Source organism: Lates calcarifer, linkage group LG8, assembly GCF_001640805.2.
Source record: "Lates calcarifer isolate ASB-BC8 linkage group LG8, TLL_Latcal_v3, whole genome shotgun sequence".
NCBI lineage: Eukaryota > Metazoa > Chordata > Actinopteri > Centropomidae > Lates > Lates calcarifer.
In genome coordinates this window covers 9300989-9320543 of record NC_066840.1, presented here as the reverse complement: position 1 = coordinate 9320543, position 19555 = coordinate 9300989, and the positions used below count along the sequence as shown (strand labels likewise).

Here is a 19555-nt window from a genome sequence, read left to right as displayed (position 1 = left end):
TTGGCCAACTGTTGGAAGAGTCCTGGTGCTTCCAAATATCTTCCATTTCATAAATATTAAGGCCACTGTGATCCCAGGAACACATTTTAGTTTTAGAAAAGGTTTTGTACTCTCTATGGACCTCTGTACACTGAGGTCTAAAGAGAGCTCCTTGGGCCTCATAGCTTGGTTTTGACCTGACATGCAGTGTGAATTATGGGATCTCAGGCGTGTGCCTTTCTAACTATGTCCAATCAATTCAATTTGCCACAGGTGGACTCGAGTCAGACACATCTCAAGGACAATTAAAGGAAACAAGACTTAGGTGCCATGAGAGAGGGCCTGAGAATATTTGTAAATAACTGGTTTCACTTTTTGATTTTTTATTCATTTGCAAGAATTTCTAAAAACATGTTTTCACTTTGCCATTATGGATTACTAAGAGTGGATTGATTTCCAAAAATGTGAATTTTATCAATTTAAAATTAAATGTACAAAACAATTAAGTGTGCAAAAAATGAAGGGGTCTGAATACTTTTTGAAGCCTCTGTATGTTGACACTTCTCAACTCTGCCAATTTGTGACCCAGATACATGACCTGTATTAGTACTTTGTACTGTGTACACCAGAATAGTTACTGTAACCAGCCAGCAAGACCACCACCGTCCGGGACACGCATGCGCAGACTGACACAGCTCTGACAACAAGCTATCGGATGTGAACCTCTGATGATATGGGCGCTACGCTGGCATTTAAATTCTTCGGATAACCTTGTGTCTCATGAACAAAGCCTTACAAACATTTCACTGTCATTACACACATATTATAATCTCCTCTCTGCATTCCCACTATGCCGGTAAGTCACCAGGCATGTTTGAATTTTTTGTTTTGTTTGGAAAGGGGTTCCTCCCTTCCTCCGTGTGATGTTATGCTAACCGGTTAGCATCGTTAGCTTACCAGTTGGCGTTCGCACAGGATAAAAGGCACTGGTACGCTATTTCCAGCGCTTGGAATTTACCAGTCAACGCAAATCATATAACATGACGTGTTAGTCATGCGGGGATTTAACAAAAAATACATTTGCAAATTAGTGATGTGCCGTGCCATCAACGGTAGTAACGTATGCGTTTGCCTGCCTAGCAACCCAACGGTAAAGCTGATAACGTTCAAACGTTAGCTTGCTTCTCAAAACGTTTTAACCGAGAACAGTCTACCCGAACACACACTACTGGGTGTTTTTTCAGCTTACAACATCTTGTCGGCTATGCCCTTGTGCTCATGTTGTTATATTAAAATGGTAGGCTTTTTAGTGCATTGTCACCCCATATTATCTTACATCCCATGACACAATCATCTCTTTTTACAGAGCAATAAGCTTGAGAAACAGGAGGTCAGTGATAATGTCAAGGTGGTGGTGAGATGTCGTCCACTCAACCAGAAAGAGAAGATGATGGGCCACAAACAGGCCGTCATTGTGGACGAGATCCGTGGGACCATAACAGTCAACAAGCTGGAGACTCCTCAGGAGCCTCCTAAGACCTTCACCTTTGACACCGTGTTTGGACCAGACAGCAAACAGCTGGACGTCTATAATCTCACAGCCCGCCCCATCATCGACTCAGTATTAGAGGGTTACAATGGTACATTACCAATAATTTTTATTAATAAACCATTGCTGTAAAATGAGAATAATCAGCATAATGATGGCATCAGCTGCAAGACATTGATACAGACATGCATTTCATAACATCTTTCCAAGTTAATCTTTATAAGGCTGTAATCATTCTAGATATTGTGTTTTCATTAACTGCAATAACAATAACTACTATTGTTTCCCATAGCTTAAATTTCCATATTCCACACTTGCATAGACGGTGTGATTTTTACACTCTGCTGTTCATTTCAGGCACCATTTTCGCATATGGGCAAACTGGCACAGGAAAAACATTCACCATGGAGGGTGTGAGAGCAGTGCCAGAACTCAGAGGGATTATTCCAAACTCCTTTGCTCATATTTTTGGTCACATTGCCAAGGCGGAGGGTGACACCAGGTAAGAGCGTTATCAGTGAGCATATAGAAACAATTTTGTCCACTCCATGCCCAAAAACCCCCGTACACAAAATATTTGGAACAAGCATTTAAAGAACAAATTTCCACCTGATGAAACTGATGAAAGTTTAGCTCAATGGAATTTCAGTCAGATAAAATTTATTACTCGAATTCGATTGACTATATATGATGTACATTCATCTGACTTTGTATACATATTTAATGTTCACAGGTTTTTGGTTCGTGTTTCATACCTGGAGATTTACAACGAGGAGGTGCGGGACTTGTTGGGCAAGGACCAGATGCAGAGGCTCGAGGTAACAAGATATTTAAATTTGAGACAAAAAAGAATCCAGTGATTAATAACAGAACTGTCTTGGAAGATCCGTCATAAAGGGCACCACAGTCACTTTTCCATACAAACTGACAGTAGGTGGCTGAAAAGATGTGCTTGAACGGTTTGATGCTGATCACAGTTTGCCATGGTAAAATTCTATATTTCCATCAAAGGTAAAAGAAAGACCAGATGTTGGCGTGTATATCAAAGACCTCTCTGGTTACGTCGTGAATAATGCTGACGACATGGACAGGATTATGACTCTGGGTCACAAAAACCGTGAGTAGAACTATTGACGACATTAAGATGCAAATACGTGCCCACAAAATCAAACACTGATCTTTATTTTTTGCTGAGAAACTTACCTAAGATGTGGTAAAATCACCATGATAAGAAGCTCCTTGCTTGCTAGAACTGAAAATACATGCAAATATTAAAGAGTTTTATGCGATCTTGCGGTCTTGCATTACATCTAATATTGTGTGGATTTATCTGATTGATGCACATGGAATATAATCTTGTAATCATTTCTTAATTTAAAATATAATACATAGAAAACTGTAAACTGTATGGGGTTATTTGCAAAAATACTCACATGCTGTTAATAGTCAGAAACTGCTTGAACAGAAATTTTACAAAGTGCAAAGATAAGCATTTCAAAAAATGTTAATTTCAGCTCACATTTTAATGTTAGTCCATGAGTATTCATATGAACCACGTTGTCTCATTGAAATTTTATTTATTTGTGTTATTTCTCTATGTTTAGGGTCTGTTGGTGCCACAAACATGAATGAACACAGCTCTCGCTCTCATGCTATCTTCACTATCACTATCGAGTGTAGCGAAAAAGGTGTGGATGGAAACCAGCATGTACGCATGGGAAAACTTCATCTGGTTGACCTGGCAGTATGTATCTCCTGCCAATTTCTGAGCAAAAATACGCTGCTTCTTAGAAAATGAGATGTGACTGATATAGCTAGAATATGTGCCTTATCTCCCACAAACCATCTAGCCACCACTAATTAATCTATCACCATCCCCCTCACAGGGCTCAGAGAGGCAGGGCAAGACTGGAGCCACAGGTCAACGTTTAAAGGAAGCAACAAAGATCAATCTCTCTCTCTCTACACTGGGTAATGTCATCTCTGCACTAGGTGGATGGCAAGAGCACACATGTTCCCTACAGGAACTCCAAACTAACCCGTCTGCTGCAGGATTCACTCGGAGGAAATTCTAAAACCATGATGGTACAGTGAAAGTTTCAAAACAGTACTAGAAACATGTCTACTAGAGTTGCACAAAAACACTGGTCCTCTAAGTAACAACTACTTCATTTCAAAGAGCAATAAATGTACAAATTGACGTTGTCTAAGCTCCTGCAAATTCTAAGCATTTGACATTGATATTGACATTACAGTTTTTGCTTAACATTTAAAATTTCTTACTTCTCCTCACCAGTGTGCAAATATAGGCCCTGCAGACTATAACTATGATGAGACCATCAGTACCCTTCGCTACGCCAATAGGGCTAAAAACATCAAGAACAAAGCCAGGATCAATGAGGATCCTAAGGATGCTCTGCTGCGCCAGTTTCAGAAGGAGATTGAGGAGCTTAAGAAGAAACTGGAGGAAGGTAATGAGCTCAGCAGTAAAACAAAACAAAAATAACACTAATTGGATTACAGTTTTTTTTAAAGTCAAAATGAATTGAAATTGCTTTTTTAACTACAGCATACATATATATAAATCTATAAATCACTTATCCAGAGTGAGAAATCACTTATCCAGAGTGAGAAAAAATCAGAAACCATTGGGGAGGGAGACATTTATATTTTAGAGTTATTGGTTTAATGATACCACCCCCTGGTTTTGCAATAATTTGACGGAATACCATACTTGCGGACTTCCAAATAGATGGAAACATTATTTCGATACAGCCAATCAAATCTTAAATAAAGCAGCAACGTCAGTGTTCTATCATAGGCGGAGCAGACGAGCCCGCTGCACAACACAAGAGCCACAAACTCTGGGCAATAACCCACGTTGGCTGTGCTGCTTAATTCTCCTTCTGATTTCATTTACGAGTAGAAAACACATCTTGTTGTCCACTCTAGCACGACCAAAGAAATATTCACTGGGAAAAGTTTGCAGGCTAGATAGCCAGTGAGTTGGTTAGCTGCATTGGACAGCATGTAAACACTCACTCATTGCAAATGTCACTTTGGTCTGGTAAGATGCTGATGTGGTTCTTACTCTTTAAACTCACTGATAACAGCACACAGTCCACCCATGACTTGTAGCCACAGTGCAAATTTGTTTACTTGGTTTTTGGTTCTCTATCAGTTCTCACCTGCTGTCAGTCAAACACAGACATGGACACACCCTGATATTTTTGCAAAAGACCCTTTTCCCTCCTTTTTAATAGCACAAAACTATTAACACTACATTCAAAAAGTACATCACGATTATTTTAGAGCAGAAGGGTTAAATAACTGTAATTTCAGTTTGACTTTAAGGACTGCCACATGTTTTTTAATGTTGTTTTGTGTGATTCCAGGTGAAGAGATCTCTGGCTCAGAGGGAAGTGGATCAGAAGAGATGGATGAAGGTGATGATGAAGGAGGAGAAGCAGGAGAGGGCCGCAGGAGAAGAAGAGGTAAGAATTTGCAATTAATGCAGAGTCAAGTGTGCAGAGTGAGAGCAAATAGCTGAAAATCTCCTGTTGCAATCTTCATAAGCTTGTGAGGACTGTTTTTTTCACGCAGCGGTTGAATATGTGGTTTTGGTAAATGGTTGGATATACATCTGTATAATTAGTGTTAATCTAGTTTTATCTGTTATCAGTATGTGAATTGTAATGTGAGTCAGCATTTAGTTCCTCAGATAATAATCAAGCTGAAGTTGCTTTTAGGTCAGTGGTTAGCTTCTACTCTACTTAACAGACTTATACAACATAACATGTTCTTGTTAAGGAGTTCCCCTGGTATTCTCACCTTGCGTTCTTTGTGTTCATGACTGTTTTTAAGTAGAAGGTGTTAAATACATTATAACCACCATAATTAAGTCATCACAATATGTTGCAATTCTGAAATTTCTGTTCCTGTGAGGCCATGTTCCAGGATGGTCTCCCTTTATTTGTCATTATTAATATCTCCAGTACTATAGCATTAGGTTACTTTCAATTAATAGTAACCAAAGCATTCCACTTCTGTGAGTATGGTGCAGTGCTGAATCTGCTATTTGCATGTGTGTACCCACAGCTGCCTGAATTGTTAGACCTGTATAAAGCAACTACATTTGACCTTAAGCTCATTGAACCAGCAGCTCATATAGCCTCTCTGTTTCTACCTCAGCCTGTTTGTCACTCCGGGTTTTAGAGGGTATGGTGCTTCCTCTGCTTCTTTTCCAGACAGTAGCAGCAGCAATTGCTCAGAATTTGCCTGCTCCTCCTCAGTGCCACACCAACTGAGGAGAAACCTCAGAATAGTGAGTGGGAGCAGCACTCTGCTCTACCAACCTACCTGCCCACAAACATAAGCCCTTTTCACACATGGAACCTGTAAAATTGCTGATTTGAAATATGAAAGTAAGGCAGAGGTTGTGTTGTTTACACTGAGCTTTTCTTTGTAAGAAAATGCAACGCTGAGTCTTGTGATCAGCTCAGTCACTGCCGCAGGATATCAGGCTGCGACCGAGGATGAAGTCTGTATCAGTTCTCATACTGCCACTGTCAGAATGATTAGAATATTTTGCAGCTGATTGGCTGTTTATCTCCGTGACTTGATTGCTGACCTCTGATAGCGCTTCAGGAGGCCTACCCCCACTTTAGCATCCCCAGTAGTTGTCAAAACACCCTGTAGTGCTTCGCGAGAAATGTTCTTAATCAATTTTATTGTAAATGAAATATGCCAGGGAATTTTGCAGTCTACTTTATAATCTATAACATATATAATCTGTCAGTAGCCAGACTACTTTAGTTAAAATGGAAATCGTTGCAAAGTTTTCTTTCACTCTCCTGATTTGCTTGTGTGCTTTTTGTAGCTTTTGTATTTAGTTTTCTGTTTATAGTCTGTAAACATTTCAATCAAAGTTGAAAATTGAGAGCAACTTGACTGATGTCTTTGAATGTGTTTTCTCATTGTGCTCTGTATGTGGGTGTAATGTGGGTTTTTTTATTTAGGTTTTTTCGGGGGGGGATTTCCTGATGCCTTGATGTCTTGTCTGCAACCTGAGTCATTTGTAGTATTTCCTTTGTAAAGTGGTTTGGTTAATAAATTTCTAACCTCTGTACTATTAGATAGCAAGTCAACTTGCACAGTTGTCTCAAAAAGGGTGCATAACATGTACATTATAATGCCACAGGCCTGCATGCAAATTTTTGATTTAACATCAGAAAGCCCAATTTTGGTTGCATTTGGCGATAAGTTCCTTGCAATATTGGCCAAGAGAGAAGTGATTAGTTTTTGGTGCTAACTCAGATCCTGGTGAGGAATCTTGAATAGTTTTTAAAGGATATTTTTTGTTGATAATCTAATTTTGGGGGCATTTTCAGCAGTAGAGAGATGACAGGGAAATGGATTCATGAGAGAAGAGAGAGATGTGGAATGACATGCAACAAAGGTACCCGGCTGGATGTGAAGTTGTGATTTTATCACTAGACCATCGGCAGTCTCCTTTTAATGGATTTTTAACATACCCCCCCCCCGTTTATTACATGTAACCCATAATTGTCTATTACAATTTGGCAGCATATGTTACAATACAGATCCCAGATCCAAATACAGATTAAAAAGGTTCATATAATTTTTTACTTTAGAGGGTTGTGCCGTTAAGAAGAGGGAGACACAGAATCTCTCTCTAATCTCCCTATTTTACTGACACTTGAGCTGTCAAATGATGAGTCAACTTTGAGTATTTATAGATTACACTGCATGTGTGAAAGGGGCATTATACTTTCCCTTTGTAACCCTGTGACTCTCCTGTAGACACACAGCCCAGATCCCCCCACTGTCACCGACCTTACTCCTGTATTGTCATGTCCCAAGTATGTATTGTTAGGATTTACACAAACATGATTGCAAAGGTTCCTGGTTCTTATTGTTGCAAGGATGTTTCAGGACAGACCCCTCAATTGAAATTAGACATTTTTTTCGCATATAACTTTAGTGACCACAGTTTTGACATCATTGGCTTTTTCTGCACATTAATTTGATATCATCGGTTTCAGTTTCCAGACTTTATTGTACAGTCTGTACCCACATCAATGTTTCATTATGTGAAGGGACTGATTTTTGTTTTCTGCCTCATGTCTATTGACTTACACTCCCTATGGCACAAATTAATTTTTAGTTCTCTTTTTTTAGTTTGATCTCTTTGTGTCCTATTCCTCTCTCATATATGGCATTCCACTGTGTAGAGTCATAAGACTTTCAAGATTCCTCTGTAATGTATTGCTCTTTGTCTCTTTCTCTCCTCCTCCTGGTGCAAATGCTGCCTGTCTGACTTGCTATACACCTCTTAATTCAAGAAGAAAGAGGTTGGTGTGAGAATCTACATGGTCCTACTGTCCTGTAGCAATGGTGTCTCTACTTGCATAAATTATCCAGAAGGCTGCCGTATGTTTCAGTAGCTATTTCACTAATTCTGACTAATCTGATATCGGACTATTGTATAATCGCTGTTAACATTTTTCTGTCTGTCCATATATGACACTGCCATGAGTCTCACGTTATACATCTTCATAACTGCCATGTCATTCAGAGAATCTTGAGTTTTCCTTTATTTTTAAATTATGCTTACACTAACCATAATTATTTAATACTGTGCATTAGCAAGTTAGAACTTCATACAGCTGGATCTCACTGGTACTCACTGTTAGGAATGAGGTTCCTTCAAAAAAACTCATAAATTTGTCTTCTGTAGTGCAAATTTATGAACTAAACTGCACATATTAAATAATACTAATGCTTATTAAAAACCACAGTATAAAAGAAATCACACTTGCACAATTACAAATGCCCTTAAATCATTCTAACCTAGACACTGAGTACTTGGCATGAGAGGATACGGCTAAAACAACCTGTGAGTTAACAATGCTGTGGTTCCTTGTGTGTCTCTCTTCAGGGAGGAAGAAGGTGTCTCCAGACAAGATGGTGGAGATGCAGGCGAAGATTGAAGAGGAAAGAAAGGCTCTGGAGGCCAAGCTTGACATGGAGGAGGAGGAGAGGAACAAGGCAAGAGCAGAGCTGGAAAAACGGGAGAAGGACCTGCTTAAAGCCCAGTGAGTCCATGACAAGAAAAATATTTAGTATTTTGGATGCCTTGAATGCCGTATAAGCAGTATTACAAATCAAATAACCTATAATATCTACCTCTAACCCCTCAGGCAGGAGCATCACCTTCTGCTGGAGAAACTGTCGGCCTTAGAGAAGAAGGTGATCGTGGGAGGGGTGGACCTCTTGGCCAAGGCTGAGGAGCAGGAGAAACTCTTGCAGGAGTCCAACAATGAACTCGAAGAACGTCGCAGGAGAGCGGAGCAGCTGCGGAAGGAGCTGGAGGAGAAGGAGGTAAAAATAGATGACAGTTGGTTATGCCCAATACAATTATTCAAAAAACTATCAGAATACAGAGAATTTCACGTCAGTGAATCAACTAATGATGAGTATTAGTCATTCATGCTGTCTGTATGACGTAAAATGATTACAGGAATGTGTGCATTAGTTGCAGTGCATCAAATTGAAATCTCTCTGTACCTCAAATAAAGGTGATGTGCTTGTATGGGCATAAATATTTTCACTTCCGCAATTACAATATTAAACACTGCCATCTGCACCCACACATGGGACATCAGCTGTCCAACACCATGCTGTGTGGTACAGAGCCTAACAGGATATGATATCAGAAACCAGTCTTGATGACAGGTTGATTTCAGTATTAGTTTGATTTACACTGAAATGGCTGCATCATTGTGGTTGGAAAAAATGTCTCACTCTCACTCTCATACTATCTTTATGTACACGTAAAAGAAATGTTTAGAGAAACCACCCATGCCCTCTCAGTTGAGCTGATGCAAACATCACGATTTAAAAGCAATTTCTTGCATGTAAATGTTTTAAGGCATTATTTTGATATATGCCCTTTAACCATATGGGCTCCTTATAGTCATGACAACAGACCACAGCTTGCTTCCTTCCACATAATCACTGACCCCTCTTCCCCTTTAAACAGCAAGAACGTCTGGATATAGAAGAGAAATACACTAGCCTGCAGGAGGAGGCTCAAGGAAAGACCAAGAAGCTGAAGAAAGTATGGACCATGCTGATGGCTGCCAAATCAGAAGTAAGCATCACATAAAAGAGAAACACAGAGTGATGATTTAAAAGCCCCTGTTAGAACAGCAGGGTGACGTGATATGTAAGGATCAGTCATACAGTTTGATGGATCATTTGCACCAACTGAATTCCTATTCAAAATTTAATAAAACAGTTTTTAATCAGAGTTTAAATTGATCATTTTCTAAACTCAGTCCATATTTGTAGTAAGTTTTTGATTGAAGTGATGGAATTTATCCACCGTGGTGGTTTTATCTGTTAGATGGCAGATCTACAGCAAGAGCATCACAGAGAGATCGAAGGCCTCCTGGAGAACATCCGCCAGCTGAGTCGAGAGCTCCGCCTCCAGATGCTCATTATAGACAACTTTATTCCCCAGGAATACCAGGTGTGTGTGTGTGTGCTGTCTGATTCATAATACTTTGCCTAATACCTATAACTTCTTTTGTTCGCACATCTGTATACACAAAAATGACACATTAAAAAAAACATTATTTGTTACACTCATTGCCTGCAGGTGGCACAGGTGTCCAAATTACAGAAGCAGTTACTTTTTTGCCTGTAGATGGTGCACATCTACATAAACTTGCTGGCACGGCAGCACTGCAGCTAGATAATATTACCTGGCTTGGGGTGCTTCACATCAGTGACAATGCATTTGTCATTTTGTATTTTCTTATTTTTCCCTGTGTAGGAGATGATAGAGAATTATGTACACTGGAATGAAGACATTGGAGAATGGCAACTGGTGAGCTCACTTTGCATAACTCATGCACACACTGTGGTTTGCACTTTGATTAACATCAGTCCAAACCAATGACTGCAAATTCTGAGTTTCTTCATTGACTTCTCAATATTTTGTTTCTTTGTACCATGTGTTTCAGAAATGTGTGGCATACACTGGCAACAATATGAGAAAACAGACCCCTGCTCCAGACAAAAAAGAAAAAGATGTGAGTTCCAGACGACCGTTTTTGTGTAATGGCTTTTTTTCTCTTTTTCCTCTTTTACAATGTATTGTTGACCTCTCTCTTCCTCTGTTCTTGCCTCCTGCAGCCATTTGAGGTGGATCTGTCCCATGTGTATCTTGCCTACACAGAGGAGAGCATGCGGCAGTCACTGATGAAACTAGAGAGGCCCAGAACCTCTAAAAGTAGCAAGAGTGGCCGACCCAAGACTGGTCGAAGGTAATCTACTTTCTACACAGCTTGAGGCTCCACATCCTGTTGAGCATCACTGATTCACCTGACTGCCATGTACTTTCTCAGAGTTGGTTTCATCAGACTTTGACCCCGTTTTTATCATGTCATCTGCAGTAGTGCCCTTTGATTTATGCTGAGTTTCAGAAACTGTTTGGTAACTTAGCAGTTTAGATACAACAATAACAGTTAAGAAGGCCAGCTAATAACTATGCTCCTACTAACACGAACACATGGATGACTCAGGGGTTACACTGATCAGGGATCAGATAAGTGCTACAGAAACACACTAAACTGCTTCTGTTTGACTGTACACATTTAAATTGTAAGCTGTTCTCTTGCTGTTTCTTATCATGTGACAGGGAATGTCAATGATACTTGAGCTGCCATCATCACAGGAGTAGATCCACTTTCACAGACCGTTCACCAGCATAGTTACACTTGAGGAATAGTGATTGTGCATGTATCCTAGAGAGACTGATACATTTCCATCCTTTCAAAATCTGGTGTCTCAAACCACCTCCTGAAGTGGTTTAAACAATCAGATTTCAGCCCATATTTAATCCTTGTTGGTTACATTTTCACTTAGCCTGTTTCATATCAGATCTTCCTTTGATTTGCTACACAATGACGTTTTAAGTGACTAAGTACTATGGAGTATTTCTGAAAAGCAAAAACTTGATTCTGGGGTAATGTGTTCACACTCTTTGTTTGTTCTCACCATCTCACATGTTTTAATACATCTATACTCCTACAAATAAACAGAGGATTTCTTGTGGATGTTTGGCCACACTGCATAATCAGTCTATATATAACATGTCAGTATGAAGAGTTAGCATGATGGTATTTGCCGTTATCATGATATTCTGCTATTCTGAGAAACGAGAAGACCGAAAGCTCTCTGAAGTTGTTGATAACACTTATCATGCGTTCATCTCCACACAGGAAAAGATCTGCAAAGCCAGACGCTGTGATCGAATCCCTTCTGCAGTGAAGACAGCGAAGAGGAGGGCTATGTTTCACCACAACGTTCATGTTATTTTTCAAAAAGAAGACATTAGTTGAGTTTAAAGAAGTTATCGTCAAACTTTATTTAAAAGATTCTCTCAACGCACTGTAAAGCTAACAAGGTTTTAAATTTGAATGTGCTGTGGTTCAGAGAGCACTCATACTGGAATTAAGACCTCTTGGCCAAGGGGGCCTGTTATTTGTGTAAGACTTCTTTGAGGAACACGTTTCAGTGGCAGCAGCCTCTGTTTAAATTACACTCATCTGTCTAAGCACCACTATCTTTAAGGAGGAAATCTACCATAAACATATTTCACTTGAAACATCAGTAGTTTGGAAAATGACCAACAATCTGAAAGAAGCTACAGATTTAACAGGATGCTGAAAACAGAACTGTGCACATGAGAACTGCACTCATATCTTATGAAATTTGTTGTGCGATGAACACCACACAGATGAAGTCTTAACTTCTGTTTTATTCTTAGTTCCTGCCCATGGCCCGCACTGATATGAACACATTGTAACTGAATTCTAATCAAGTCTGCATTTCGCTTCAATTAAGGCAAATTATTCCTCTCTAAGCATTAGCTGTAGCCTTAGTGTTTCGAATCTATTGAATACATGAAATCAGTAACAGGCAGAGAAACAGAAGTAAACACTAATGTTGGAGGAGAGGAGAGTATGTAGTATCAAGTATGTAACTGAAAAGTGCGCTTTATACTTTTTCCTCTAGGTCAGAAGCATAGGGGCATGCATGCCGGCCAGCTCTTATGTTAGTCATGCAAGTCATCTTTTCATTTCAAATGTGAGAACACTGTTATATTGAGAAACACCATACATACTGTATGCCTTAGTGTAATACCCTAGTATGAGATTTCTGTGGAGATGATTTAATGTTATGCTGTTCTGTAGTGGAGGCAAACTGACTTTTATTTTGTATCATAATGTATGTCAAATGTTTACACCCACCAATCCCCTGGATATTTTATTTATTAAATTATTTTACACGTTTGATCTCATAATCTTGTTTATCCTTCCCTGTGTCGATTCAATAATATTCCGTATTGTTTACTCGATCTTTGAAAAGAGGTCACAATGGCACATAACCCCCAGACGCAGCTTATTTTTAACCGTATTTCCCACTGTTGGAGACCCTGTAAATCCAGTAGCCTTGTGTTCAAAAGTCTTGTTCTTCAGTACAAAACAGCCATTACTGGTTGACTGATCAGTTTCCCATGAATGATAAGGATGGATTGCTGATACCTACACCACTGTAAGCAGGCATAGTGTGGAGAAATAAGAAGCTGCAACAATGAATTGCTGTATATTATAATTTATTGATATATAAATACAAATGGCATGAAAATAGGATATGTAAGAAAATAAATTATATTTGTCAATAAATATAAAATAACTTATTTTTATTACATTTATTAAATAATGTTTATGGTCACTATGCTACACAATAATTCATATGATCACGAACAACGTATGATGTCCTTCACTAATCTTTGTAGAAGTCGTTTTACGTTCATGTTCAGGTGACAATGGGTACGGTTCATCTGTTTCATCTGAAACAAAATGGTTGACAATTTTCAGTTTAAGGGCACAAAAATGTATCTGAAGACAGAACTAAAATGATACAAGCCATGTTAGACATTAAAGAGCATATTCATTTTTTTGAAGAATTGTTTTTCAGGGTCACTGCAAGCTCTTGGAAATGTTGCTGGTGAATTTTGGTTTGATTTAGGACTAAACAGCATGTTCAGTCACATGAGAATTAATCCTTACCTTGTTGTATTGATGCACAGCACGTTGGAGATGTTCTACTTCTTTATGTATCTTGTTATTGGATATATTTCTTAGTGCGACTTCCAGAGATTGCTCAGCCAAACAGAAGAATTCTTTCTGTGTAGAGAAAGCCACAGTTAGTAATGGTATACAACAAACTGGAGTTAGGACTAATTCAGAGAAATCTCAATCTACGTAAGAATGTAATGACTTCTACTGTGTGTGACAGATGCTAAAAATCATAATAATTATAAAAGTGTTCCAACATACCCCACACAACTCCAGTTGATTGTCATATGGCACCAGTATGCTGTCTGGCAGCTTAAATGACAAAATAAGAATGTCAGTATTTGTAAAACAAACAACCAAACCACTTGTATTTTTGTAGTTTTCTTACCGTTGTATGGTTCAGACGTTCTGCACACTCATGAATTTGTTTCCTATAATCTTTTTCACTTGGAGGCGTCGGCTTTCCGTAGACCATCAGAAATATCAACATCACCACGAAACTCTGTAAGTTGAGGGTCTTCATGTCTTTGAAAGAACTTGTGAGCCAGCACTGTCAGGTAAAGCAGAAAGCTTGAATATTCTCCACAAACTTACTACGGTTGCTACTTATAGTGTCACTATGCTGACACTAAAACCACAGGAAGACACCAAATAAGGACTTGAGGATGAGGTGTATTGGTTTTACTATCAAATGTTCCACTAGGTGAACAGACATATCTATTACTAAGCAATTACCTGTTAATTCCTCATCAGCAAACCTCTCACCAAGAATTGCTGGTCACTATCTTGCATTAGCATCTTATGAAACTTATCCTAACATGCAAGGATGAAAAATAAACCACACAGAGCAGAAAATAACACCCAATGACCAAATACTATGTTTTCACTTTGAAAAACTGTCTGTCTCAAATTGTATTAACAGTAATTTTATAATGGCCAAAACCTCACATTTGCATGTAACGCTACAAATATTTTCCACACTAGACACTTAACTTGTCACAGCAGGTGGAGCTGATGAAACGCACGATGACCCCCACCTATTCCATTAAAGTGTCTGACAGTGAGCCAGCATGCAGCCATTATTAATGTGACCAGCATTATTTGTAATGCATGCTCTTTTCCTGTCATGTAAAAATGACTGTGGTGTGTAGGCACATGGGAAATATTTTGAGTCAAGCCTTTTTTTTTATCCCACACATCAGAAAGAGGAAAATGTGAGTGAGAACGAAAAAAATCCAGTTTGCTTTCAGTTTTACTCTGGGTGATAAGACCCCAAAACAGCTGTCTCAGCCAAATACCTGTCCACCTGTCACTCTTTAAAATATTATGAATTATCACTGAAATAAAACAAAAGAAATATAACCCAGAATGACTGAAATATTACTTAAGATGATTGAAATTATTACTGCTGATGTCTCCTAGTAATCATCCCAACGAAACACCTACCGAGGAGTACTTGAGTGAAAGTGCAGGACGTAGTATTTGGTTGACAAGGCTCAGTTTGAGTGGGAATATGAAAAGCAGAGTAGAAGAGTGACTCTGTGTGGACTCGTTTCATATGATGGAAGATCTTTTCATACTCATCTCCACATTTCACACTTAAGAGTTTCTGCTGTTGGATATGTTGCACTGTTGCATCAGTGACTGACAAACACTGAGGAAGAGCCCCATCTTCAGGTAATATTTAGTAACTTACACACAATATTCACATTGATTTATTAAAAGAGGCACCTCAGGCTACAATACAGGGAGAGACACAGTATAAAGATGCTGTCTGTGTGACAGCTGTAATGTGGAACTTCAGAAATACATTTCAGTACATGAAATACGTTTCTTAAACCAACAATTCCCAATCTTTTCAGCTTGTGACCCCTCATAAAAAACATCAATCATCTGGTTGGGGCCCTCATCACATTTCAGGTGTCCAGGGGTTGTATTAGAGGCTCCAACAAAAAGGTGATTTCCCATCAAAAATTCCCCGGTGGTGTCATGTGGGTAACTGACTGGGGAACGAATATATAGATTAAAAAAATAAAATAAAATAAAAAATCAAATAATAAATATAAGAATTTAAAAAATGTGTTTTCTTCTCTCTCATCCCATAAATTGTCTTACAACCCGCCTATCATGAGACCCCTGGGATGTCAGGAACAACATAACTATATAAAAAGTAGTGTAAGTGCCACCTTTTTTAACCAGCTACAAGTGCTTACACATGTATTCGTTAATGTCATACAGTCACTGGGGCCATTTATCTGGATACCGGTTTTTAATTGTGATAGTTTAAGTACATTTCGTTGATAATGCTTATGTACTTTCATTTAAGAGGGATTTTGAATGCAGCACTCTATTTTTCATTCTTCCATCACCATTATGCTTATGTTTTCTCCCTATCTGTGAATATTGCTACATCACGTTGAGAAACTTGTCTGAGGCTGCAGCTGCACAACTAATCCTGCAGCCAGAGAAAATGTGTAGTATTATTATTATTACAGCTCGGATCAGAGAAACAAAACAGCGCGCCGTTCACTGCATCGACAAATGAATGAAATGGAAATTCAGCCAGCAGCGTTTTCCTTCCCAGAGAAAATGATTCCCTCGATTTACCGACGAATCGGTGGTCTCCGGTGAACCTACACCACTCAGAGCGGGAGAACGTCTGAGGCGCTCGGCCAATGGGAGAGCGCACAGGATTTAGGCTAGATGCGCCATTTTACTGCGTCCACAGCCATCCGGCAAGATGGTCCCCTTGCTTTGTCTCCCCTGACCGGAGTTGTTTCGGTATTCCGTGGCTATTCTTGCCCCTCTATCATCGGAAATCTATTAATTGGACTGAACCGTGCCACCCGTACCTGAAAAAAACAACGCGTCTCTATCAGTCAAGAAATGACGACGGCGAAAAGCAGGTAGGAGCACTGTTTTATCTGTTTGTTTAGACAAGTCGTTTTTTGCATTGATTGCTGTGCTGCTTTCGCTAGCGGTGAGCCGGGCCATGAGTGCCTATTGCTAGTTAGCAAGCTAGGCTAGCAGAGTGTGTAGCTCATAGCTGCGCAGCCGGCAATATTCAAGTTCGCACACACGCGCATTCAGATGTACACATGCGTATTCCGGGATGTTTGTCATAGTGATTAAAATTTTAAAAATGCACTTCTTTGTAAAAATGCAATCACTTGGTTTATGCTGTAGCTAGCTAAACGTTTTGTTGCTACTTTAGATGCTGCTAGGTGGTGCCAGGCTGCGGTTATCGCGCTGGTTCATGCCACGGTATCGTCGGAGGGAGGGAAGGCCTGCGCATGCATTTGTGGGTGCATGCCCATGCACTGGACCCTGCGTGCGCTGCCCAGGTTGCAAGGTTGCCAGGGTAACGTGGAGCAATGAAAAGTAGTTCAGCCCCAACGGCGGCAGCTAAAACCCGCTAATGTTAGCAGACCTCAACTTGGCATCCCCAACACAGTCAGGAGTTCCTGTGTTGTCAAAACAGGGGAAGAAGGCATCGCTGAGGAGAAAGAGCTGCTAATGCAGGAGCGTGAGCTGCTTCCTGGGCGAGTGTGAGTGAGTCTTTTTTCGACTGACAACAGGGATTTTAGATACATTTCAGGCCTAGATGCTGCTGGCAAGACTGTGTGAAAGCTGAACGCGGCTCATAGCGATCTAATCAGCACGTTATGATGACGCAAAATGGCTAAATAAACAGCGGTGCCTCTGTCTCACAGTGATGTGCTGCAAAAAAAGGCACGTAAAATAATGAAGGTAACGCGCTGTTTAGGCTCGATCGCTGTGTAATAACACAAATGCAGTGATGTTGATGTTTATGAAGGATATCCAGTTATCTCTGAAGCCAGTTTTGTCGGTGTCTTTCCAGAGACTAGCAGGAAAGCTCAAAACTTTCTTCGTAACCTTTGACATTGCCGGTAACGATCTGGAAAAAAACATGGCCACCTTCATGGACATAAATCTGTATAATCATAGTCACTAATCATTTTTGAACATATTTTATTCATGTAGAAGATGCTTATAAAATTGTTTCTTTGTCGTGAAAATAGAAATAAGTAGCTGTTCAAATGTCTGTGAAAATTATTTGAGTAAAGTTCAAATTTGTAGTCTTCATTTTCTCTCCTCCTCCTGCTGCTTCATTCGTGTTTTATTTCACTCCTGTTATATTTGTATCAGTGCCCTGCTGTGTTTTTAAATTGTGTGTAAGCAGCTTCTATCTTGTCCTTCAGTAGCAGAGTTGAGCCTTGTGTCTTGTGTCAGACTGCTTGGGAAAAAGGACATTAACTCTCTAAGGATGTATCTTAGAAGTTCAGCTGCTTTGAAATGAGTGAAATAAGCAAACATAAATGCTTGCTATGGAACTGCATGAACAGTGGAATTGTAATATCAAGCACTGATCAGTACCTGGTACAGTAAAAACATAAGATGGTTGTTTTTGGTCTTGTATGGTGACAATAAATGCATGTTGCGATGTCTTTTCTTTAACAGCGTCCAATCACTGTAATTCAAGTGCAACATCTTTATTTACCAGTATGTTTACCAGGAAACAAATCTCTGAATGTCTCTGTGCAGGTAATATGAGTCTGGCTTCTTCTGAATCAAACCTAGACCAAATGGCAGAAAAAGCAGAGGAGGTAAGTATGCAGCCTCTCTGTCAGTCAAATAATGTGTTTTTACCTTGGTGTCTTGACAATACAAGACAAAGAAAATATTTTTACTGTTTTATAAATATGTATTTTGTTCTCAATTGCCATGGCATTAAAATAAATGTTGAATCCTCTTCAGCCTGGAAGCTCAACAGACAATATGAAACCCTCCTCTTCCCGCAACAAGAGGTGAGGAGCAGTGTTCTGAAACGTAGCAGTTGTTGTTTTGTTTGCAGTTTGCAGCGTAGAATAATAAAAAAAGCCTTGTGCTGACACATTTTAGGAAGTCCTCTACAGCAGCTAAGCACACTGGACTGAATGAATCTGACGCCTCAGCCGAGAGTGAAAATGAAGGTGCCACTTCTGACAATCCCTCAGACACTAACACAGGTAGCGCATCTAAAGGTATGAACTTAGGGAGGTCCATGTCAGTCATGATCAAGATGTTATTGATGCTGAACAGGATGCTGAATTTTGGGAGACATTTTTGCCATTTCTTTCTTTAGGCACTTTAGTGATGAGGCCAGCTGGGAATGAAAATAAAGGTGCCATGAAGCTCAGAGTGGATTTCAAACAGAAACACACAGGTAAGTTAATTTCTTTATTTAGAAACCACATGTGTTTGGTACGTTTGACGTTCACAACTGAGTGTGCGTAGACTTTGCATGTAAATGAACTGTGCAGCCTAATTAATCATTCAGTGACGGTCACTAATTTTTTTTGTCTTTATAACAGATGATACCCTGCAGAAGAAGGTAAGCTGCACTGCCTGTGGAAAACAAGTGAACCAGTTTCAGCGCAACTCTGTGTACGAGCATCCTGCACTCAAAGTACTTATTTGCAAGGTAGGAAAGTCCAAATACATAAATCACCCATGTTCATAGCTGCCATAGCACCCCTGCCATTTTTCAGTGATCACATTGTTTCCGCTTCCTCTTCCTCTAGTCGTGCTACAAGTATTACACAAGTGATGACATCAGCAGAGACTCTGATGGGATGGATGAGCAGTGCAGGTATGATATTTTACACAAGACCAACAAAACATCATGGTTAATTTGTTAAAGTGAACATATACATATAAAGAAAGAACATATATAAAGAACATATAAAATTCTAACATTGTAAGCTTGACTGTGCATCTCAGAAATACACGACATGATGGTTCTTGTATGACATGGAACAAACATGAAAGGTGTTTAAAACCTAAATGC

At 39.5% G+C, this 19555-nt stretch overlaps 2 protein-coding genes across 2 annotated transcripts in view; both read left to right on the top strand.

Annotated features, from left to right (window-relative positions):
- The first annotated feature begins 652 nt into the window (after positions 1-652).
- On the top strand, positions 653-12926 carry LOC108882921 (kinesin-like protein KIF3A). Its single transcript, XM_018675712.2, is given in 19 exon segments — positions 653-835; positions 1346-1619; positions 1886-2030; positions 2262-2346; positions 2540-2645; positions 3133-3272; positions 3415-3519; positions 3521-3613; positions 3825-3999; positions 4924-5022; positions 7894-7902; positions 8490-8646; positions 8752-8932; positions 9594-9704; positions 9960-10085; positions 10392-10445; positions 10582-10650; positions 10754-10884; positions 11842-12926. Coding segments are annotated over 19 exon segments (2115 nt in total). The 5' UTR covers positions 653-829; the 3' UTR covers positions 11891-12926.
- Positions 12927-16403: 3477 nt separating this feature from the next.
- Positions 16404-19555, top strand: part of atrx (ATRX chromatin remodeler) — a 30382-nt gene continuing 27230 nt past the window's right edge. Inside the window, 7 exon segments of the mRNA XM_018675711.2 lie at positions 16404-16610; positions 18271-18332; positions 18484-18533; positions 18628-18749; positions 18851-18931; positions 19080-19189; positions 19290-19357. Coding sequence (XP_018531227.1) covers positions 18276-18332; positions 18484-18533; positions 18628-18749; positions 18851-18931; positions 19080-19189; positions 19290-19357 — 488 coding nt within the window. The 5' untranslated portion in view covers positions 16404-16610; positions 18271-18275.